The sequence below is a fragment of the Ascidiella aspersa genome, chromosome 1, assembly GCF_963924565.1.
Source record: "Ascidiella aspersa chromosome 1, kaAscAspe10.2, whole genome shotgun sequence".
Lineage (NCBI taxonomy): Eukaryota > Metazoa > Chordata > Ascidiacea > Phlebobranchia > Ascidiidae > Ascidiella > Ascidiella aspersa.
Window position 1 is genome coordinate 17,615,032 of NC_139447.1, and position 19,243 is coordinate 17,634,274.

Consider the following 19,243-nt stretch of genomic DNA (forward strand, 5'->3'; position numbering starts at 1 on the left):
AGGGATTAACAAGCAGTATTTTTTGCTTGGTTTTCAATGAGCAAGAAAATAATGCTCGTTTTACCAAAGTCAGTAAAGTAGTGAAAAATGGCCCGTGAAACGTTAGCGGGGACTGTGTAATGAACCTCCTGTTTAGCAGCTTTGGAATCGTTCGAAGGGGGTTGTTAACTATTTAGCTTCTTAATATTGGTGGGAATCCAAATTTAATACAGACAATAACATTTGAAACGATGCAGCAGCAAAGTTTAGCATATAATTAAATATATGACCCGCGCGATGAAAAGGTTAGCCATCCCTGTCCTAGTAAGTTTAGAAAAACACAATTTCTTTAGAAGTATAACGTATAATACCATGATGAAATTGTAAAAATATTGGGAGGTTTGCACAAAACGTGTCAAACAGCATTAGGTAGATTATTGCATTCGTAATATTGTGTTGGTAAATCACAACTACCTCACGGGTTAGGAATCATGGTTCATGACCCTAATTGACTTTCAAACTGGTGTCCATAAAGAGGTTAAAAGGGTTAACCCGAGGATGGGCAATTATTTTTTACCGCGAGTCGCATGAGAAACATAAAATATAACGTCATACTATGACGCTATAAAACAAGTAGGCTAAAGACCTATTATTACGTTGGGAGTTTGCGCAAACGTACAACTGAATCAAATGAAAGATATAGTATAAATGTGCTTGATATGTTGCCATTTTATCAAGTTGGAGGGCAAATACGACAGGCAAATACGTGAAAAATTTTGCACAGAAAAACTTACAATGTATTTTTTACTTGAGTTGCTCATGTGTTTCTTGTGATACCATGGACATATTGCAAAGACGATATAAATTGCGGAACACAACCATGGCATTAACTAAATTAGGTTGACGAAATGTTAATCGGGATGTTTTAAACATTGGAAAAGCGCAAAAAAATTATTTGACAATTTTTTGTTTGAAAGAATGCCACAATGAAGAGGGCAATTATGGCCTGTAAAGACGCTCAAAACACGGGGAACTTACGAAAAAGACTAGAGAGATTTGCGCATAACGCAAAGAAATTATCATATTGGTCTTTAAAACGGGCTAATAGAGTTTGGTGGAGACATAGAAGAAAGTCGCCCTGGCCGAGGGCCGAATTAAAATGCTTGGCGGGCCGTATTTTGCCCAGGTCTTGGTTAACGCATTGAGGCCATTGACAAATTATTTATATTTGCAGAAGCACATCCGTCTCAAGTTTAAATGGAAATGCATCCTTTAACAGCTTGTGTATAGTGACAGTTTGTCTTAGTAATGATTTTAGTGTTAGAGTGATTAATATACCAGCATTTGAATATACCCAAATAAATGATGTTTTTAAATTTATTATTTTGCAATCAATATATGTCTTACATGGTTGGGTTATGGGTTTGTCCAAATCCAACAAACTGCAGTGCGGCATTCCACACTATTTTCGAAGTATCCACATTCTCAGTGACAAGGTGCTCTGCTAGTTTTCCATCATTATAGTCCGGTGAAATCTATAATAAGAAGTGAAGACTTTTTTACCTAATTCTATTGCAAATCTGTTATGAAGCAAAAACTAATAAAATAACAAAATATTTTAAGTAAAAAAGGCTTTTTATTATAATAAAATATTCTTTAAAAAATAAAGCAAAAAATCGTTAGAAAATAAAATATACGCACCTGTTCGAACAATAAAGACACCAGTTTCACATTATCAAATTGAATTGGGATTTTCCAAACCACTCTTTGCACCATAAAGAAAAACATGTTCTGTTGCTTTTTCATTTCAGAATTTACATCCAAAATGTAGGTTGACAGATTTAAAGGCAGGACATTGCTTACTACAAAAAATATGTACCAAAACTAAATAATTGATCAAATGAAGATTATATGTTATCGAAAGAATTATCCACGAACAGGGTTGGGATTTTGCACTCGCCAATGCGATTGCTTATTGAGCCAGACTGGAGAGTGTCCTTAAACAAATTTTTTTGGTTAATTTAAAATCGCCTACGATACACTCTTGCGCAACTACAAGAAGAAACTATAGACGTATTTGCGGTGGTTATTATTATATGCTGTCAGGGGATATGTTTTGGCGTTTGTTAGTGTGTTATTGGACCGTTACAAATTACGTTATTTTAGGATTAATTTTTAATATTATGAATTTTACTTTGGTTTATGGTTGGTAAAGGCCAGGCAGAGGTGCTTAAACTGTGCGTCGCGACGCCCTGGTACGTTGTTTAAATTTTCCAAGGGCCTCGCTCAATTAATTCGATTTGTATTTATACCTAATTACTACCTTTTACAATCTAAATCAGTGGTTCTTAACTTTTTTTCAGCCGCGCCCCCTTTGGTAATTTTCCTAAGCCTTGCACCCTTCGAAAAGCAACGAAAAGCAATCTGGCATTTTCAATTAAATATCACTGAGAAAACTTGAAAATAGTAAAGTTGGATGTCGGTCGCGAAAAATAAGAGTTTAATTGGTTGAATTGGCACTAAACTACCAATTTAGGAGGCTTTGCGCATTGGGCACACAACAAATTGCTCGTGCTCGACACATTGATTTTTGTCGAGCTGATATGGACAAACGTACTGTCAGGACATTTACTCCACAGTTGTAAGGCTGTGATGTCGAGCGCCAATAAAAATGTCAAGCGCAAAAATTAAATATTGCGTTATCTAGTTTCAAAAGATGTGACCACACAATACAACGGTAATATTGAAAATCATTATAAATTCGCGCAAAAAAGTTTTGAGTTCCCCTATTTCTAGCCTGTTATCATATAAAATATGGATCAAAAATAGTTCGAACGGTGTATGACTTTATCGTTTAACTATAAGTTAGCAAAATTGAAATTAAATAGGGCCGTTATACCTTCGATGATATGAAAATATGCAATGGCACTCAAAGAGATTTGGGGCTGAAACGTAGTCAACAAAAGTGGAAAACACAAGATTCGCGCGGAGCGCAAACTTTTTTGGCAGTTTCAATGTTCAAGTTGGCAAAAACAGAGTTTGTACAGCGTAGGAGTGTACAACCCAAACTGTAGGAGTGTACAACCCAAACGATGACATCAGAATCATTGCAAAAAAATTAAATATTAACTTAGAGCTCGCGCGGCTTAAAGTGTTTATGGTATTACGACAACATTACAACTCATACTAAATCTTTATTAGTTGTACCGGACGTTTGTAATGACTATAAATCCATGAGTCGGTTCTTTGATCAAAAGTTCAAATTATCGTTTATTTAGTCAACTTAATAACTTGTGAGCGTGAGAATTTCCAAAAAACGTTAGTTAGTGTTGAGCGCATAGCTGCATTCTATTTAAACATTCGTGCGTAAAAATAAACACGCTAAGTTGCCCTTTAAGAACCGTACATTCGCAGACGGCGTGCCGGCATTTCTGGCAAGTGTTTTTTCTACTGACTGGCGAGTGCAAATTTTAATTTAATGCCAACCCCTGACGATTATACGTATTCTAAGGGGATTATAAGTTTAGAACATAAATTTTATTTTAGAATTGTATGTTTTTTTACAACAGGTTAAGATGTAGCAACTTAACATACACAACATGTAAATACAGGTCATATATCTTTCATAAAGATAATAAATTATTTAAACAAAACTAGGTCACCTACTGTATTTTACTAATAAGTTAAAACAATCACCTTTATCACTTTCCATCATTACCAAAAAAATTCCAAATTCATTACTGCCATTTTGTTCAAAAATTCCATATTCTCGACAAAAGCTTTCAAGTACATGACTAACTACCTGAAAAATAATTTTAGGTCACTGTAACCTTGTATAGTGCATACAAATTTTAACTACAGTTACTGTCCGTACACAAAATTATCTCCCATAAAAACTATCCCCGAAAAAATATTGGGTCGAAAATTTCCTAATGATACCATTCATATTTTAAGGGCTTCAAAATTTAATTAGTCACATATGGAAGAATATACAAAGGATAACAAAAAATCGATTGGAGTTTTGAATTCAAATCTAAGTACCCGATATTCAACTAATCCTGGGAAAATTAAATCTAAAAAATCCTACCCAGATACCCAATTAACGCAAATGCCAAGATTGCTGAATTGGTTGAGGAAACAGCCCTTTTGTTAAAAAATAAAATAGGCTTTACAAAGGAACGTCTCAAACATATTATGTAATTGCAAATTGGTGTATTTTTCTTGTTTTAATTTACTTCAACCCAATACCGAGCTTCACATTTCGGCCGAAAATTCCAAGTTCAGTGCACACATAAGCGGCCATTATCTACAACCATTACTTGCAACAACATGTCTACTAAAAAACCTAAATTTTGGATTGTTTAGAGGAAGAAAGGTTTGTTACAAATAACAAAATCCCTGAACATAAAGGCTTACAAACAGTTTCTAAGTAATAGCTTTAGCAAGTAAAAATATACTTACTGTTGCTGTTGTTACTTTAAATTGATAAGAGGCACCACCTGGAAGCATAAAACTTTGTACAAAACCACTCTTTCCATTCTATAAGGAAAAAGGCAAGTAAACAATTTTTTTGAAAAACAACTTACAGTATAATGACTAATAAGCAAATAACTATTTCTATTTATTTTTAGTTGATTGCAACATTGTAGAAAATAAATGTATTAATCTTGGTTGCACTTTTAAAAGTTTAATGTCTGGATTTAACAAACAAGTGGATTAGAGAATTTTGAAACTTACTGCGATAGCCCAAGTTTCAATGACAGTCGGTAATTTTTTTCTTCCACCATAAGTCGAAGTTTGTTGTAAATTTACTAGAACAACAGCTGTAGCATCTTCAAAAATCAGCAAATTATGTTAATATTGTGTAGCTAGCAATTTACGATTAGGGGAATTGTGAAAAAGTTAATATTTAAAGAGACATCTTGAGAACTTTAAGTTGTGCAACACTTTTAGATGGACTGATTTGCGCTTTCGAAAATAACCTATTTACCATGACATTCACCAATGTGGTACTCTATGTTTTGATTTTTAATTTAAAGGGTCATGTTTTGTTTTGAAATAGGAGACACAAACGATAACCTGAAACTACTAAATAGGTTTTAGAACAATCAACTTTTAGATCAAGTTTTAATGGCATATGGCTGTTTGGGAAGATTAAGAAATTCTTGCTATAAAAAAAAGGCCCTAAAAATATCATTTATGTCAACCTAACAAGATTTTACACTAAACCCCAAGCATTAGTGTGCAATTAAGGATAGCTTTGCATCAGTCTAGATCAGCGCTCTGCAAACTTTTTTCATTGGGGCACGTAAACAGGCGTAAAACAATCAAAAAATATCATGGACGACAATCAACAATATAAGCAAATACCCTAGGCAACCGAGATAAAATAAAAAAAAATATAAAGAAACATGCTGCATTTGACGAATTACATTCTTTTTTCTTTTGATTTTGCGGTTTTAGGGTATTCTGAAAATACCTGACAATTGTGCTTTGAATTTTTTTCCTAATTTATTTTCTGAACAGCAGCCAAGATTAATTAGAACAATTACAAAGTGCCAATAATACATTTACAATGATATTTCATAGGTATTAAGTGTATGGATAATATCCCCTTTAACATTGAAACCATTTATATTTATACTCATGGTAGTTAAGTTAGTTAAAAAAATTTTCTATAACTTCCGGCGATTGAACATAGAATAGGTTTTAAATGTTTTTTAAATATTAAGGAAAGTTCATAAAGTTGCATGCCTGAAGGACCATTTTAGTGTAAATTCTACTGAATAATTAAAAGTACTTTAACAAACTCAAGTAAAACACCTCCTGGAACATCGCAACACACCGGTTGCGGAGCACTGATCTAGAGAAGGATCACAAAACATGTTTCATAAAGGACCAGAAATTTTGGTCTGGCGATCACAGGCCTGATAATCGGAGATTGGGGCCGAAAAATTGTGTACATACTTTCTTGCAGCTAATTTATAAAATAAATGTTTATTAAATTGTCAGTTTGTTTAAAATAGCACCAGGATTTAACTTAGTATTAATAACCATATTTAGGTTCAATTGGGAAATATGCTCCAAGCCACAAGAAATAAAAACTCAGGCTGGATCTAGCCTGTAGTTTGGTGACATCTGGTCTAATACAGTGGTTCCTAATATTTTTTCTATCATGCCCCCTTTTGTAAATTTCCAGTGGGTTTGTGCAAAGGCGGAAAAGTTTGGGTTCCCAGGCACTAGCATGTTGTCACATACAACATATGTAAGTGAAATACTTAGGGAGACCGAGAATTTATTTGAATATGTCGATATACGTAAATGACTAAATGTATTAAAATGTCTGACAATTGTGTATTTTCAAAAAAACGATATCATGTGCACAAATACTTTATGCGAAAAACTATTATCAAAACAGGTAAAAAAATAAATAAATGATTTCATGCAAAGTGCAATAAATGTTTGTACATTGTCAAGGTTGGCTAAACAATATAGTCTGGGGAAGGCATTGTAGTGTGTTTTGTACATATATGTAGAACAAATTGGTGTAATGAAAAAAATGGTATTGAATAAGAGTTGTACTTACTTGATGTTGCTTGTTTAGCATTAGCATCACTTAGGTGTGCAAGTAAATGTGGAACAAGATGTTGTGAAGGCGTAAGATATGCTCCAATAAATGCAAGTAATCTCCAAGCACGAATTACAACCATCCTTAAAATAGGTTTTATCTTTATGCTATTATAATTAGCATTTAATCATTTTTATACCTGTGCTTGTTGTTAATGGTTTGCTTAAGTATTTGTATATAAATTTCATCAGACAACTTGTCTTCCTTTTGGCTAATATTAAGTATTTGTAGAACATGATTGTGTACATCTTCTGGTCTTGCTTTGAGATTATGACAGAATTTGAGAATGGCTGCACAATAATTATTATACTATTATATTGATAGTGTTTTATAAATATCTTACCTTGCAAAATAAACTCATTCCTAAATAAAGCCTACTTTCTAACAAATTAAGTAGTTTTAAAATAGTTTAGAATAATCTAGTTTTCAATTACCTTTCGAAATCCTGGTAGCATGTTGATTAACTCTATCGTTCTTGAATTTAATAATAGACTTGGTCAAATTTGTCTAAAAATAAACAATATTTTAACTTAACTAGCAAGGAAAATGTTATCCAAGAATCAATTACAATAATTTTCGAAAAAAGGCGCATTTAACTCCAGTTCATAGCTTAAAATTAAATCAAGTGTAAAAAAAAAATTAAAAAAAAAGTTTTATAAACATTCATAACAGAACTTTATTACTTTGGTGTATGACAGCATTTCTTCAACATTATTTGATTTCCTGAAGTATTTTTTGCCAAAAGTAAGTAGAGAATATTCAACTCCATCATCTGGTGGCTGTTGAACCTCATAGATTTTTTGAAAGGGTAAACTCTTTATAATTAAAAAATAAAATGATTTTAATTCACATTTTATAAAAGTTTAAAAAAAATTGGTATGGAAAGCCCAAAAAAGTTCTAAATTAAAATCTTTATACAGGAATATTTTTGCAAATATATGGTGTTGGAAAGGGTAATCAGGTGGCACTACATAAAAAAAAAATTGTATTGAATTCTTGACAAGCTTACACACAGCCGTGATTCATCAGGTCAAAGTAGAAATGAAAACAATTAATAGAATCACAAGGGTGAGTAAATGGCAATAAGAATGGTGAAGTCAAACATATCACAGGCAAATGCTCGTAAAGACGTGTGTGACTGATGCAAAAATAATAATATTCCGGTTATTATACTCTAAGAACAGGTTTATAACATCTAGAAGTTAAAAGAAGCAAGAGAGCTGTATAGCATAATGCTGGCGACTTAGTAACTATGTCGGCTGACAATTAGCCAAAAAAAGATTTTAATATTTTTTGGAAAGACCAATTTAATAAAAAGATTTGTGGTTGTTTCTACACATATTCAATTGAATATGTATGAACATTGTCACCTATATTGAGTTAAAAAAGCAATCATAAGAGTCACCAATCCTGTTTAATAGACCCGTAAGATATTTGCATGGGCATATCGAGGATGAGGATGTACCAGGCCATGCTTCTCCACCTACGCTTAAACTATATGTTTGGCTGTTTTAATTAGGTAGATGCAATTAAATTTGGCGTTTCACACAAAATTTGAACTTCTTTTGGTATGATTATATATCTTTGTTTTAGGCAAATCTATTCAGCCCATAGGCATTATGCATACTATGGCATGTTGCACTGTGTCACAACTGCATTCCATAATTTGTGGCCGCCAAAGATTCGCACCAATAATTTGTTTTGCCGAAATTTTGCATAAAATAATTATATATACTCTGCAAACAATTTTTATTAAATTGGATTAAAAATATCCTTATTTCAACCAATATACATTAAAATTTCTTTTACCCGAGAAAGTTTTTTTTTCAGGCTTTTCAATCTGGTTTTGAGCTGCATGTTTGCACACAAGTTCGCCCCAAAACAGCTTATCTATGTAACAGTGTTTTCCCAGGTTGTACATGCCCCTTCTGTATTCGTTAATGTCACAAAAATTTTTCTTACTAAATGTATTCGTTAATAGCCTTGTTTATCGCCGAAAAAACATGGCAAGGTTAATACATTCCTTGGGCAAACACAGCATTTAACTTTAGAGGATCAACTAAAAAACGAAGAATTTTTGCCAAAAATGCTTGTAACTAGAAGGCTGCCAAGATTCTGCCAGCCTGCAAGAGAGTACCTGACTTTTTGACAGCCATCTTACAATACAGTACATGCAGAGGTAGGTCAGTTGAAAGATTTTGGTCCAACTCAGTGACAAGATGGGTAAACTATAAGGGATTAAGGGCATCTGCATGAATGTAGTTAGTTATTTCCACCATAATGATTTAGATACAAGTTGCTTTCGGTTGATAATACAGAAATTTCGATATTTGGTTAGCTTTACACAGCACCTGTCATGGAGTGATCATGCGGTTCTACTGCGAGAGGTTGCGCGCAGCCCCTGAGCCGTGCGCTCTAGTCACATATTACTACTTACTTACCGTGTTGTGCGCTTATTGTATCGCTATGTAAATTATGCAACTACTTGACTTTAAATGGTTGTGCCCTTCTTGTGTTACCCCTTTCTTAAACCATTGGCTAACCTGGACTTAGTTATTATACTAGCAAGGCAAACAATGGGTAGAAACAGAACAGAGTTTTAGCGACGAGGATATTGGATTCAAGGTCTTCTGAATGAGGTATCAACGTAGTTGACTATTTGAATTACTTTTGTTTGTAAAATGGAAGACACATTGAAGTTCATGCAAGAACAACTACAGCAGCAAGCACAATGTCACGATAAACAAATTAATGTAATGGTGGCTCTGGTTGAAAAGGCAGGTTTTAATTCATTTATTTCTACATCTGAGCTGTTGAATGAGGTTTAGTACGTTCATTCAAGGTTTAGTACGTTCAACATAGCAGATGCGGTCCCGGACCAAAGAAAGGCTCAGGTTTTCTAACAAACCAAACTCCTACAACTTACAAGCTGTTATTTAACTTCAAAAAAAAAGTGTTAACCAGGCTGGCAGAATCTTGCCAGCCTTCTGATGACAAGCATTTTTTGCCTAAATTCTTCGGTTTTTGGTCGCGCCCCTAAACTTAAATGATGTGTTTGCCCAAGGAATGTATGAACCTTGCCATGTTTGGGCAATAAACAAGGCTATTAATAAGTAAATGGAATAAAAAAAGTTGCGCCGACGGCGCAAAATTTTTTTGTGACATTAAGTCATTAACAAATACATAAGGGACATGTGAAGGTACAATCTGGGGGTGCACATGTCTGCTCTTCTTACTCCTGTTACATAGATAAGCTGTTTTCCGGGAAACTTGCGTGAAAACATGCAGCTCAAAACCAGATTAAAAAGCAGGAAAAATATTCTTTGGATAAATTTCCAATTTATATTGCTCGAAATAATGATATTTATAATTAAATTGAATAGAAATTGTCACAGTCTTGAACAGAAATTTGTCACAGTGCAACATGGCGCATAGTATGCATATTACCTTTGGGATATATAGATTTGTTGAAAACCAAGACACATAGACCCAGCAAAACTAGGCTGAAGTTCGCGCTTGCGCGGAACTTTTTTGCGTTTGCGTAATTAAAACAACAAAATATACTTTAGGCCTTAGATGGAGAAGCATAGCCTGGTACATCCTCAATATGCCGATGCGAATGTTATACCTGTACATTTAACAGGAAGGGGGAATTTAACTCAATGTACAGGAATTCAACTCAAAATAGGAGTATCAAAGCAAAACTGCCAACACATAACAATTCTATGATCAAAATTGTGTACTTTTTAAAATAATAAACAATCTATATATGCCTTATACTGTTTTTTTCTTACTAAACAACGTGCTTCACACTACCGTGACTTTTTTCAAAATGGCATAATAAAATTAATTTTTGCCAATGGTAGTGTGAAATTTTTTATTACATATTACTGATTTTTTAAAAATAGACGTGGGTAAATATGTGTGGAAACAACCACAAGGTATTTTGTAAAATGAATCTTGGAAAAAAAAAATTCAAAAAATTGAAAATTTTTTAAATTTGTTTTTACTCAGAATTTTTTGCACCAATTTCTTTGGTTTTTTGGCTGATTCTTCGGCCGACATAGTCGCCAAGTCACCAGCTTTCTGCCATACTGGTGTTAACGATCTCTCTATTGAAGAAATTGAGCATTTTATGAAGAACCAGTTTGACCCAAAGCGATTCGTCATTCGGGAAGGTGGAGAAAATTAATGTTTACTGCTGTAGTTCCAGTACATGCTTTATCTGTCGAAAATAATCAACCTGATATTGAGTTGCAAAAGGATTGTCGAAAACTTTGCAGTCAATTTGCGGACCTTCTCAAAAAAAAATTAGGTTGTCTACAGTACTTTGATAATAGGTACAAATCCGCAGCAAAGCCTTTGTTTTGTAAAGCTCGCTCAGTTCCGTTTGCTCTTCAGCAAGACTTGAGTCAAGCTTATGATGTTGACATTGCCAAAGGAATCTGGACTCCAGCGACGTTCAAAGACCGCCACCCTTTGCCGCTTCCAGAAGATTTATTATGTAAGTTATAAGGTGGATATGGATTTATGAAAATCGACTTGGCCGATGCGTATCATTAGATACGCCTCAGACCAGAAAGCCAAAATAGGTTGGATCTTAGCACACAGCGTGGAGTTGTTCTGCAAAATGTTTTACCTTTCGGTATACACTCCGCTCCAGGATATTTTCAGGAAATAATGGATGACCTTCCAGGAGTTGCTGTTTACAGTTCTGTCTTTTAATGAAACAATATTAAGAAGTTATTCTTTGATCAAACAATCCTTTGACACAGAGCACACAAAGATTGCCATCTGTGGCTTACAGCTCAACTAATTTCAACTAAACTCAACAAAACAAACAGAAATCAAAAGTTGGGCTCTACTTTGCAGTATGCAGCCTAAAAAGTGAAACTCATTTAAAAATGTGTTGGAAATCACTAAACTTACTATATTTTAAATATTAAAACCGACTGGTATGGTGATAAAATGTTTGAAATTCATCGACTTTAAGGGGTACTTAAACTCTTTTCAACGCGACTCCTAAAATGTATTTTGCGCGGGACCACCGTAGCCAAGAAAATTAAACAAAAGTATGACATAAATTGACGTCAGAATACAAATAGACTTCATAAATCTGTTGATTTTTGACCAAAATATGTGAAAGTGAAATGGAATCTAAATACAGTCAGTGCAAAACCGTTTAATTTTGAATTGAACTGTTTTCTTTGAAAAATTGATTATATACTTCTTAATTATACACTAATATTTCAATAAGGCCTTCATGCACCCCCAGGGGGTTCATGGACCCCAGTTTAAAAAACCCTAATCTAATTTACTGAAGGTTAGACAAACGCTATGCTATTTACAATTCATATTTGTAAAACAAAATCCAATGCAAACACGTGGTTAGGGTCCTGATATTTAATTAGTAAAGATAGGTATTCTTTAAAGTAAAGAATAAATATGAGTGACAAAGTAAATGTGCAACTTTCCGAGGTTGACTTAACATTTTCTTTTAGCAATCCACAAAACCAGGTTTGTTTCCCACATAGCATTTAACAATAATTTTTAATTTCACCATTTTACATTTTTCAGCAACTTTTCTCTTATCAAATGCCTCAGCCATTTTATTCAGATATGCCTTCTTAATATAATTTACCTTCCTAAAATGCATTTCTCATTTTGAAATAACTAGTGCAACTTTATATTAGGCTGTAACCCTTGCTTTTGATCCTCACAAAGTTAGACATACACCAGCATGTTACTCCAGTTTGTTTGAAGATTCTGCAAAAAGTTATTTTGCTATTTTTAGAATTTTTAAAAATATATGTTGATGAAGATCCTTCTAAAGACGTTTTCTGACAATTAAACAGAGTTGTTCTCCATACTTTTTGAAAAACAGGTCCTTTCATGCCATTTAATTTTGTAATGATGATGATTAATAAGCAGCCTGCATCTTTTTTTCCAAAAGATAGAAAAACAAGTGTTCGTTCTTAATGTAACTTTTTATGTAGAATAAACTTCCAGAATGCAGCAGACATCACCACACATTAGAGCTTTGTGTCGTTAAACATTAGGTTAACAAAACTTTTAACAGTTACAACCAGTTATGGCAAATACAACAGCTACATACTAATTTGTGACAGTCCTAAGAAAATGGTAGCTGTGCCAAACAAAATTGAACAGCAAGCCAATAGTTAAACCATGCAGACATAAAAAAAATTGCAAATCAACTTGTTTGTTTAGGGCAGCGGTTCCCAAACTGGGGTCCGCGGACCAATTGGGGTCCGTGCAGCTGTTTCAGAGGGTCCGCAATGAGAATTGAATTAGTCTTCAAGTTTTTCAACATTAGTCTTTAGCGAATGTTCTCAAACATTAGTATTAGTCTATGTTTTAAACATTGTCCTTCACCAATCTTAGTCTTCGTTTATGCTTTATTATTCGATAATAAAGCGTGTTTTATTGTCTCTCGTGACATCATAAAGCATCTATTATGCTGTACTATCTGCTATCAGCGAATCGTTCGCATTAGTTAGAAAGTTGTGACTGCACTAGTGTACTACAAGAAACATGGCTCAACTGACCCTTGATTTTTATAAGGCTGCGAAATATCAATATAATCGCAAAGGGTCAATGTTTTTAGAAAAGTTTGGGAACCGCTGGTTTAGGGTAACAGTTAAAATAGTGCATCACACCGAAATATAAATACAGATTTCAGTTATGAATAAGAGAAAAAAATTAATGTTTAATTGTAGAAAATTGTGATTTTCCAGTATACCAACTTACTACTATTTCATCAATTGTGTAATCATTGGTGTCATCATCATCATCATCACCATTATCTTCATCATCATCATAATAATAAGGAGAAGGTGTATGTTTCTCCTCAACAGTATACTTGACATTTGTTTTTACACTATCTTTGAAGGCATTCAGTAGTTTCTTCAGGGAAGTCAGTTTTCTGTAGAAATAATGTTTTTGTAACTTCAAATTTAATCAAAGTATATATGACGGAAACTATAAATACCACATAGGCAACAATACATACACCACAGGGGCGTATCCAGAAAATCAAAAGGACTTAAACAATTCCCCCATTTTCCATCTGACGTTAATAAATAATGACGTAATAAATAGTGACAGGTATGAGGTCCTAAAAAATATTTAGACATAGCCTATTAATGTCCTACAAAAGCAATGCAAAGCAAACATGTGGGTTGAAATCGCTTAGTGTGCAATCAGTAATTTCGGGTGAAAAACTAAACCGCGAATCATAATTTTCAACGAAATTGTTTTTCCTGTGTGTTAATACACCACGATTATTGCAACATCTGCGCTGAGCTGTGTGCTAAGCAGCCAAAATACAAGCTGCAGTTGACAGAAAATAAGTTGTGTCAATTATACTCTAAACACGTGGTCTTGGATATGCTTTTAGAGAAAAATTTAGCGGTAACTATTCCTACATAAAAATGGCGACTTTAAAACGCGCATGACAGTCACAGTTGACCACCTTTCAAGAAAATGCTTCGGTGGCAGAAATTCCGTTGTTACACCAACATCGGATATTTTCGCAAACATTGAAAACTTAGCTGTGCTTAACTCGTTTTTAGCAAGAAAAAGAGGAAAAAGGTTTAATTTAGCTTGTCAATTGTCGCATAACTTAATTACATCAAAAACATTAACATTTTGGACAGTTTGTTACATCTTGACAAAACGAACAAAAAACGATAACACCACTTAATGACTTTACAAAAAAAAGCCCCCACCCCCCCTGATACAGCATCAAAAACAAATCAAATTATATTAACGAAACCTTAAAGTAACTTGAACTGATCCATCCTCTACACAAATTTCAAGTGTTGAGGAATTTATATCAATAACATCCAAAACTGCAGAGTGCAAGACTGTGATTAACCTTTGTTGAAGATCTGGAAAAATATTTTTATTTAATGTCATTGTGTTTTACTGCAAGACAAGAAATGTGATATTTATGGACAACAGTTCTAACCATTTGTTAACTGTAGAGTAAGACATGTACTGTTTAGAATAAAATAACACAAATTTTTTAGATATCACTTTGCATTTATTAAATAATGCCAACTGGTATAGCTATAACTAGATTATTTTTGATTAAAACAAAATTGTTATCATAAAAAATGGATCATGTTGAAAAAACAGAATTTAATTTTATATAAACCCATGTAGTACCTGAAGTATTCATAAAAACAATTCCCTGCAAACCAACACACAACATATCATAATCCCACAGGTTTTGATGAGTTGGTGAAGATAACTTAGAAACCTAATACAAAATGATAAAGTTAAAACAAATATAAATAGCAACAATATACAAAAAGCACCTTAACAGTAAATATCCGACAGAAATAGGTTTTGCAATGTTCAGCCACAAATTTAATAAATTGTTTTTTTCCAAAATTAGAACTGGTGTCATTGTGTTTAATGAAGTTTTCCATAAGCTGATAATCCTCACCATTAAGCATTGGTGTAGTACTGTTTTGAGAAAGTATAATCTAATAAAAAATGGCCAGGTTAGGTATTAAATGTATTTTATCATAATTCCATAATTATTTACAATAAAAACTTAGAATCTAGACTTGGCTTAGGAATTACTATTCAGATGGGTCTGAAAACCCAATTAAAGTCAATGTATTTTTACGCCTGAATAATTGTTGTCTTTATAAGCAATTTGGGGGTGTGCAACAATTTCAATAAGCAGCAAAGTTTGGGTATAAACGTTGACAAGCGCAACAATAATTTGAAAAATAACATATTTAGTACCGATGCTTTATAACTGTAGTAGCACAAAAAACAATTATGTAGTCGATTTAAGATTTTCTAAATGGGATGTGTTTATTAAAGTCAAACGAAATTTAAAAATAAAGAGTAGATTTTTTGTACAGTAATATAGAGCATTTTTTCTCAACCGAAGATTCATGATGGACATTTAAGTGTGGCCGCAGAAATGTAACATAAAATTCTTCATCAATTTTTTGAAACCTAATGAACTTAGTTAAGGTCTATAAAAATTTTTATATTTAAGTCTATGGAATTTGTTATATTGCATTAAGCCAAAAGTCAATGTCTGAACTTAGGATTAAATTATTGTTTTAAAATCACATGACTTAAGCATTATGGGGCAAATAAACTTGACATGAGTCATGACAACCAATGATGTGACAGTTATCATGTAATCATCCTGGTAGCACACTGCGTCCAATGTAAGAGTAGAATTTGTTTTACCAGGCAACTTAACAATAGAGAGCGATTTTTATCTATTGGTAAAAAAAATACCATTTGAAAATAAAAATTGTGTAATGTACAAAGGGCTGCAATGAACAGGTAGGATTGTTGTAATGATGTCCATGTAAGCTTCCTGATGCCTAATGAAAGTAATATGTTATGGATACAGCCTGTGCGTTATCTGCAGTGCTACGGAGTCGGACTCGGAACTCCAGTTAAGACCACTTAAAAACTACCAGAGGCCCGAGTCTGACATGCGCATGCACAGTACCAAATTTTAAAATGGTTATGGCCGCCAACTGGAATATGTAAAGATGGAATAGCATATGGTTTTGCGTGAATGAATTATACAACACCCCTGTAAGTGGATTGCTAAATATCCATGTTATTTTAGTTGTGTAAATTGGCAGAATACAGGATGTAGAGTCAGGGCGGACTCGGGACTCAACGAAATCGCACATTTATTCAGAGTTGGACTTGACACTAGGGTTTATTTTTTTGCCAAAAGAGGTGGTAATACAATGGCCTCCAATACATATTGCCCTTAAAGTTGCACTGCATGACAATAAATGTTTGGTAAAAAGTTCTTAACATAATACCAGATAGGTTTGCGAAATCCACGTTTTAAAGGCCAATTTGCGGCATTTAAATGTGACAAGATAATTTGCAAGCTCTGCAAAAATTTTGCATGGTTAAACATATGCAAATATGTAATCCCGAAAAAAGGCTTATTATATCTTAAAAACGGCTTTACTAGGACTTTTATTTTTATTTTTCAAATGAAAAATATTTCATTTTTAAAAGAAGTTCAACAATCATACTAATGACTTTCAAGGAAATACAATATTTTTATAGCATAGATGTTATCATTACCTATTTCCTATAACTAACATATTAGAGTACAAGGAAGAATAATGAGAAAAAAACAGCATTTCAGTTTGCAAACCTGTTTAAAAATAAAATCAACACACAGGGCATTATCCAATTCACCCATGGAAGGAAAATATTCTTTTTTAACTTTAAGTTTCCATGGTACATTTCTGTAAGTTATTACTGGGTGATTGTTAACACTAACTTCTGATGTCACTTTGGTTTCACGGTGTTGATCTATTTGGAAATATAAAGAGATTTGTCAATAAGTTCGGTAATAGATTAGTTAGAATTCAAATTGTTAAAAGAGGTGTCAATGTAATTATACAAAAAATATTATAGATTGTTTATTTCACTGTTTTAATTTATCAGCAAAATTAAGTGACCCCTTAGGGTATTCGTTATAGTTTTTATAGACTACATTTAGAGCAGCATTGTGTCCAGTGATCAATATGTAAAATAAATATGTTTGTAAGACTGCTGATAAAACTATGAAGTGTTTTCACCAGTTTTTTAGTGCTATCAGCACATTTGAATGTAGTGCAAATTACTTAAGCACAAAGTTACATACCCGATACAACAAAAGCATCTTGTACAGGTGCTTCATTGTCATACAATATTCCTCTGGTTTTAATATTAATAGGATGTATCACAACTGAAGTTCGCTTCTAAACAAGAAATAAAATTTTATCTTGGGTTTTCATACCAAAAACAAAAACACTACACACCTCTTTTTTTTGAACTCCATTGTTTTCTTTAACAAATTTTGTTGGGTTGGGTGATTCCTTTTGAAAAAAAAATTATTATAATAAGAAAAAAAAAATGAATAAGCAGAAATGCTTTGTTTTAATATAATAAAACTATGTGACCTCTAATTCCTTTTTCTTGTTTTTAGTTTAGTAATTTTACATGTGAAAGTTGAACGACCCTAATTAAGATTGCAAGAATGTCTTATTTCAGGTGTAACTCAAATTAAACAACCTACACAAGCACAAATTTATTAGTAATATGGGCTAAGTTGCAGCAATATTTCAAATTCAATTTTAGATGTAAATGGTCATTAAACAAATCTAAGCATAGATATAATTTTGTTCTAGTTAAATAGATAACTATCAGCAACAATTTATCTCAAGAAAGGTATACACTAACTTATAGTTTTAACTTAGTTAGCAATATCGTTAAAGAGCTAATAAAATGAAGCGCTAAAATAAAAAAATTTAAAAAGGTACTTTAACCCCGATTGGTTCAATCCAAAACTTTTTAACTACAAATATTCATTCAATTTATATTCATTCAATTTAAGCAATATTTTGCATAGCAAAAACCAAAAATGATACAAATGCTAAAAATTGTGGTAAATATCCCATTTTATTAAGAAAATCGCTTGCAATTCAAACACTTAGGATTCATGAATGACTTAGGTCCAAGTCAAGTCAAGTAATTTGATAACAATGATTTAAGTCAGTCATTACCTTAAGTCATTGCAACACTGGAGACCACTCTTCTGAATGATACAAGTGGCCGAATAAAATTTTTAAAAGAATTCCATGCAATCTCTCAATTAAAAGAGTTTCGTTGGTTCTAGCTAAATTTAATTAATAGGATCACACGTGACACACTTAGTAATAGTTAGATTTGTTTTTTTACTATTTTTGTGAAACAATGATACAATATAATTCATTGGTACAAACTGGAACTACTGCTACATTGGTAAAACAAAGTGGCATATCCAGGGGGGTTTGGACCCCTTCCCATTTTCGTAGCTAAAATTATTGTTTTTTGTTCGTTTTTGTCCGGGTTAAACTCACCGTCCAAAGCAGTAATGTTTTTTATGTAATTGGGTCACGCGTCTTAAGCTAATGGAAAACCAAAACTAAAATTAAACACAAAACGCCTTTTTCTCCGCTTGTTTGGTCGACGCTTCTCAAACACAAGATATTTTTCTGTTGCGTTTTCGACAATTCACAATGCTAAATCAAGCCTTCGTCCTTTTTTTGTTGCTAAAAACGTCAAGTTAGGCTAATGTTTTTCGCTGTTTGCGGTCTGTGCTTATATACGATGTTGGTGTAACAACAGAATTTCTTAAAAGGTGGCCTAACTGTGACTGTTCAAAGTTGCCCTTTTTATGTAATGATAGTTACTGCAAAATTATTCTCTTTAAGCATATCCTAAGACCATGTGTTCAGTATGTAATTAACACAACTTACGTTCTCTCAACCGCAGCTTGAATTTTAGTTGACTTGGCTCCCGCTCGGCGCAGATGTTACTCTAATCGTCGCATAATAACACCCGGGAAAACAATCCTAATTTAGTATTGCAGGTGGCGAAAGGCGTGCTTGTAATTTAGTGTAGTTCAGTACATAGAACTTATAAAACTGCGCTGCTAATAGTAAAAACACGGTTTTACCAAATTCAATCACATATTTCACAGTCTTATAATTTAAGCATGAAGTTAACGATTGCACACCAAGCGTTTTCCATGAACGTGTTCGCTTTGCGTCTTTAAGGTTCGCTTTTGCTGGA

At 33.2% G+C, this 19,243-nt stretch overlaps 1 protein-coding gene across 1 annotated transcript; it reads right to left on the reverse strand.

Moving 5' to 3' along the window:
• Nucleotides 1-1,382: 1,382 nt before the first annotated feature.
• LOC146168123 (uncharacterized) lies at nucleotides 1,383-17,380 on the reverse strand. The gene is made up of 12 exons (XM_083386215.1): nucleotides 17,292-17,380; nucleotides 16,797-16,957; nucleotides 14,950-15,120; nucleotides 14,798-14,891; nucleotides 14,403-14,517; nucleotides 13,376-13,550; nucleotides 7,291-7,422; nucleotides 7,042-7,114; nucleotides 6,747-6,897; nucleotides 6,566-6,690; nucleotides 1,681-1,841; nucleotides 1,383-1,514 (listed from the first exon to the last, which is right to left on the reverse strand). Exons 2-12 carry the CDS (start codon nucleotides 16,842-16,844, stop codon nucleotides 1,383-1,385), a joined length of 1,377 nt encoding a protein of 458 aa, XP_083242341.1. The 5' UTR covers nucleotides 16,845-16,957; nucleotides 17,292-17,380.
• Between the last annotated feature and the right edge of the window lie 1,863 nt (nucleotides 17,381-19,243).